A 4,914-nucleotide genomic window follows, 5' to 3' on the forward strand; every position below is an offset into this window, starting at 1 on the left:
GACTTCAGACTTTTTCCCTTTTCTCTGCATTGTATCCTCTTACAGAATTCCTTGACTTGATTGGAGTGCTGTGACATAATTTGAATTTTGGAAGTTGGCATTAAGCATGACTGATTTCTTGCTCATTTTAATTCTTCTTTTCTATTTTCCATTCTTTATACTCCGATAGGAACAAGTGGATGCAGAGAAGTTCAGCTTTTTGCATGTAGGACTAGTTTGATAGGCAGAGCCAAGCATTTATTGAGAACGCTGTCAGGTCAAAAATAACTTGTTCTACTTGTAAACTTTGTGATAATTTTGAAGATATAATATTGGTTAAATATTGTGTTAACCTACAGTTTTAATTTTCTTGGAATTGCTGCTGCTGTTTTTGTGCCTTTTGCTTTCAAGGATATAAACTAGAGACATTAAAATGTTTCTGTTAATTAGAGCTTCTGTGATGCCTACGTTTTGGAGGAATAAATATCTGACAATCTTAAAGGCCTTTCTCAAGAAAGGTGATTAAATGCCTTGTATTTGTTTATAATAGCTGTTTTTCCATAGTTGGTTCACTCTATGAAGTCATCTCTAACATTTGAATTCTGTAAATGAGAGATGATGCAGTACTGGATTCCTAACATTGATTTCTTGTAAAATGGTGTTAATTAACCCTTCACTCAGTAGTTGTTATAAATTTCTGCCTTTTTTTTTTGCCCTTTTTTTTTTTTTGAGATGAAGGGGTGGGGTTTTTGTTTCAGATTTTTGTCCCCATTTTCACCTGTCTGACCAGCTGCTGACTCTTTCTCTTTCTCTCTTGCTTTCAATGCATCTTGGGTAGAATTGTGGAACAAGGACCAGGAAGTGAAAAAGCAAAAATCTTTGGAAAAAACGAGTAAGGAAATTAAAAAAGCACAGAAATTGACTCCTCCAGCCTCCCCATAACTGCCAACTCCCCAGGTGCAGGGTGAGCTTGCATCTATGGCACACGGTTTTTATACCCACAAGAACAAAGGTCTATCAAGAAAGCCTGCGTGTTAGAGGAGACCGAACAGATCAGTTTGCCCTGGGGAAATTGTGTTCAAATATCTTTCTTTTTTTTTTCTTTCTTTTTTTCCTCCCTGAATGTTGCCTTCTTCAAAGAAGGGGAAGCAGATATTCTGCATCCTCACCATATCAGATATGTATGGAAGGATTTTAAGATATTCCATCTCCTTTTTTAAAAGCTAAAGACCAGTTTTGCTTAACAAGTCTTTGACATGAATACATTGATTGATTGAATGTTACTGGAATGAAGAATTCTCTGTTCTTTCAAGCCACGAGATGGCAAATTTTATTACCTGGCATCAACCATGAACAGTTTATGACCACAGTCAGTCTGCAACAAGAAACACTTTTGAGGGGGAGAGAGAAGGTGTATGTGAAGAATTGTACTTAGTGATGGCTGTTAGAGAATAGCCTCATGACAAGGAATCGACCTGATTTGAGGTTTTATATCCCATGTTAAAAGAGGAGTGAAATAGTCTGAGGCTGTTTGCAGAGTCTAAATCTACACAAATCTTAACATCTGTTGAAATATGATATTGAATAAAATACTGACTATATATTATCTGCAGGTGTAGTCCAAGGTTTTACTCTTTTGGTTATCCTTGTTGTAAATAGGGACATATGACATAAGGACAATAGCAAATTTATAACAACCATGGTGTGGTAGGTGTTTCCCAACCATAAGCGTAGTTTCTGCTTTGCAGAGCTGGTGCCCCTGTACAGGCTGAAGGTTGGGGAGGATTAATAGCTAAGATGAATGGGTGAAAATTCCTGATGTTCTGACTAGGCCTGGATTTGCTACATTAGTTTTAGGCTACTCAGTTAAATCAGTTAAATACAAGCGAGCATCTGGAGTTAGTTCAGAGAGAATGGGGCAAACAGGGTACCTCTGCAGTACAGCTTACTACGATCTGAATTGCTCTCTGCTGAGGTCGGAGTGTGTGCGAGACAGACACATAGCACGTGCACACACCTGCTCTCCCAAACGGGGCCTTTCGGGTAGGTGCCTACATTGGGAGGGATAAATTGAGGTTTTAGTGGTTTATGTGCATTAGACGTACAACTCCATAAAGGAGGGAAGGGGAGGCTTGTAAGTGCCTGTAAATTGATAGTGACAACAATGCGATTGTGGTTACTGTGCTCCTTAAACTCAGTTACCAGTAGTGCCCGCAGCTGCCCAATACCTGAACTGCTTCAGTCAGTTTCATTTACTTTAAAAGTCAAATTGCCAGAGATACATCTGAATTATGTGTTGGGACAGGGAACTCTCAAATTGCTTAAAACACCCTGCTGAAGTTTAGTGTTCTTGCTGTAGTAATGAGATACAGACCTTTTTGCTGCATTGTTATTCCGAACTAGAAACGGTGGCCATTTGAATGAGTGGAAATAGACCTCTAGAATTGAGCAATGTCTATTGCAGTGGAAAATAAGATTCCAAATTCTTAGGCTATCATTAGTTATTTTTCTTTTTTGTAAATTTTGTTTATACTTTGTTAGAATCTTCTATGATTTGATTTACAGTAACTAAGGCATATGGATTTAAGGCAGAATAGTATAACAAATGAAGAACATTTTCAGTAAAACAGTTGACATGGAGAATTGGTGGTTGAGTAGTAAGCTAGTATGGTCTGCACAGCCCGCTTATAGCTTTGCTATTCATGAGTTTACATACCATCTCAAACTCACTCCCACAAATCTTTGTATATTATCCTTCTCTCTCTCTCTCTCTCTCCTCCCTTCCCTTTTGCTTTCCTTTTCACTATCTTACTCTCTCTAATATTACATGCAATACAAACACGTTCATAATTCCCAGGTTGTTGTGATCAGTGGTTATAAGAGATAGTGGCATTGTTTGCTTAGAGATACTGGATATAGTTATGGGTATATCATACAAATATTCCAGCTGCTGAGCATGTCTTCCTGTTACTGAATAGTTGGCAGATATGGATATGGCAGAAGTGTTGCACTCGGTCTCTTCCCCTTTCTAAGAGTAGTAACATTCCATGTACAGTCTATAACACATTCTTTTCTTGCCTTGTTATTTACCTTGTTCAGTGCTTATCCAAATCTCTTTTCAGGCTCTACCTCTCCATCATTCTCTCTTCCTTCTGCCATCCCATCAGAGGATAATAGATAATACGATTCTAGAACTGCATGGGAAATTGAACATAAAGTTTTCTTTGTTTGGTTTTTTTTTTTTTTCTCTCCTTTTTTTGTTTTCTGATCGGCGGGTTAATGAATGCATGACTTAAAGCTTGCCGATTCCCTCTCACTACTGACCTATGTGATTGCCAACTCTGGAGAGCCATTTGTTAATGTAATTGGGGAATGTTGTGAAGTACAGCATCATACAAGCTTCTTTCTTGAAATTCTTACTGGTGTAACACCAATTGTCACTCTTATGTTCTTGTCGTGTGTTGCCTGATTTTTGCCTAGATAGTTGCTGTGGGCAACCTAACAAACTCAGTTCAAGACTTTGAGCAAATTAGCTGTTCAAAGAAGGATTCTGACTTTAAATAGGTATCCTTTATTTTACCAAGAAAAAAGGAAGTGGCTTCTTAGAGTTGAATGGCAACTGCTCTGCATGTGTTATTGTAACTGGAAGCTACTTGACCGTTGTCTGTCCTCTTTTCTCTCTTGAATGGCTAATAAAGGTACTGTTTAGTGGTATTCACTCCTGGACTATGCCTCGGGAGTATTTGAAATTCAGAATAATGTTTGAAGAATGGCAGATGTGTCCTGCTGGCCTTGTTGTTTACAGTACCAAGGAATAATAATAAAAAAATAAAAATCAAAGGAATGAGAAAATAAATTTGTTTTCTTGGTACTGTTCCTGCTTTGAGTCTGTCATCTGCTTTCTGCCATACAGTTTTTTCTTGGTACAGTAATGGCTTACTTTTTCCTTTGCTCAGGGCCAGAAGGTGTGAAACACTTTGATTTGGGAGAAACGGATGAGAAAAAATCCCAAATCAGTGCAGACAGTGGCCTCAGTTTGGCCTCAGGTTCTCAGGTCAGTGGCTCCTATGCTTACTTTATTTATATGGTAAGAGAGAGGATTCTTCTTTTCACTACTTAGTTGTGGGAACACTTCTAGGGTTTGAGCATTCTTGAAAGGCTTATTTGGTAAAATTTCTTCCCCCCTCCCTGTAAGGGGACTGATCTTTGCAAACTTCTCAATTGTATGACCCCATGATCTTTTTGACATGCAGGCCGTAGTTTCTGTTTGGCTGGCTAAATAAACCAAGGAAGCGTAAGGTGTGTGATTCAAGGCTCCAAAGGAAAGGGAAGTGATATTCTCTCCGTATGGTAAAAACTAATGTGACTTTTCCTCCTGTCCTTTGTATATTTGGATTGCAGAAGAGTGATTTCGACTCTGTTCCCAGCGGAGGACCAGCAGTTATGGTCCGAAGTACAAGCCAGGATTCTGAAGTTAGCACAGTGGTAGGATATGCACAAAGTGAAATCTTGATGTGATTCATGGCTTGCTAAAGTGGGGGAGTGCATTTCGTGCCTACATTTTTTTGTGGTATGGCTGCATACTGTCATGCATGCATAATGTATGTCTATGAGTTCTCTCTCCAGAGCCTCTGAGTGGGTGGCAAGCACATGTGTCTGACAGAACATACATAGTGCTTTATTAGCAGATTGCATCCTTCATATATGATGCTCATTGCTGTTACATATTCCTACACATTGGCGTCTTTATGGAACGGGTGGGTTGCAATGATTTATAAATATGTCTTAGTTGTGTATAAACCATCTATAAAGAATAGAAGTTTTAAAATGTAACCTGAGAGCAAAAAATGCAGATCTCTTGCTGCATTAAAAACAAGAACAAACTTTCTGATGAATTTCCTTAAAGCACTTGAGTCATATGAAAACACGTCTGCT

The 4,914-nt window shown here is 38.6% G+C and overlaps 1 protein-coding gene across 1 annotated transcript in view; it reads left to right on the plus strand.

The window, feature by feature from the left end:
- MADD (MAP-kinase activating death domain) overlaps window positions 1–4,914 on the plus strand; it is a 61,680-nt gene that overhangs the window by 29,584 nt on the left and 27,182 nt on the right. The window contains exons 20-22 of the mRNA XM_009696972.1: window positions 818–871; window positions 3,936–4,033; window positions 4,381–4,464. Of these exons, the coding sequence (XP_009695274.1) occupies window positions 818–871; window positions 3,936–4,033; window positions 4,381–4,464 (236 nt within the window). The remainder of the gene's footprint in view (window positions 1–817; window positions 872–3,935; window positions 4,034–4,380; window positions 4,465–4,914) is intronic.

This window comes from Cariama cristata, unplaced genomic scaffold, assembly GCF_000690535.1.
Source record: "Cariama cristata isolate BGI_N322 unplaced genomic scaffold, ASM69053v1 scaffold17093, whole genome shotgun sequence".
Classification (NCBI taxonomy): domain Eukaryota; kingdom Metazoa; phylum Chordata; class Aves; order Cariamiformes; family Cariamidae; genus Cariama; species Cariama cristata.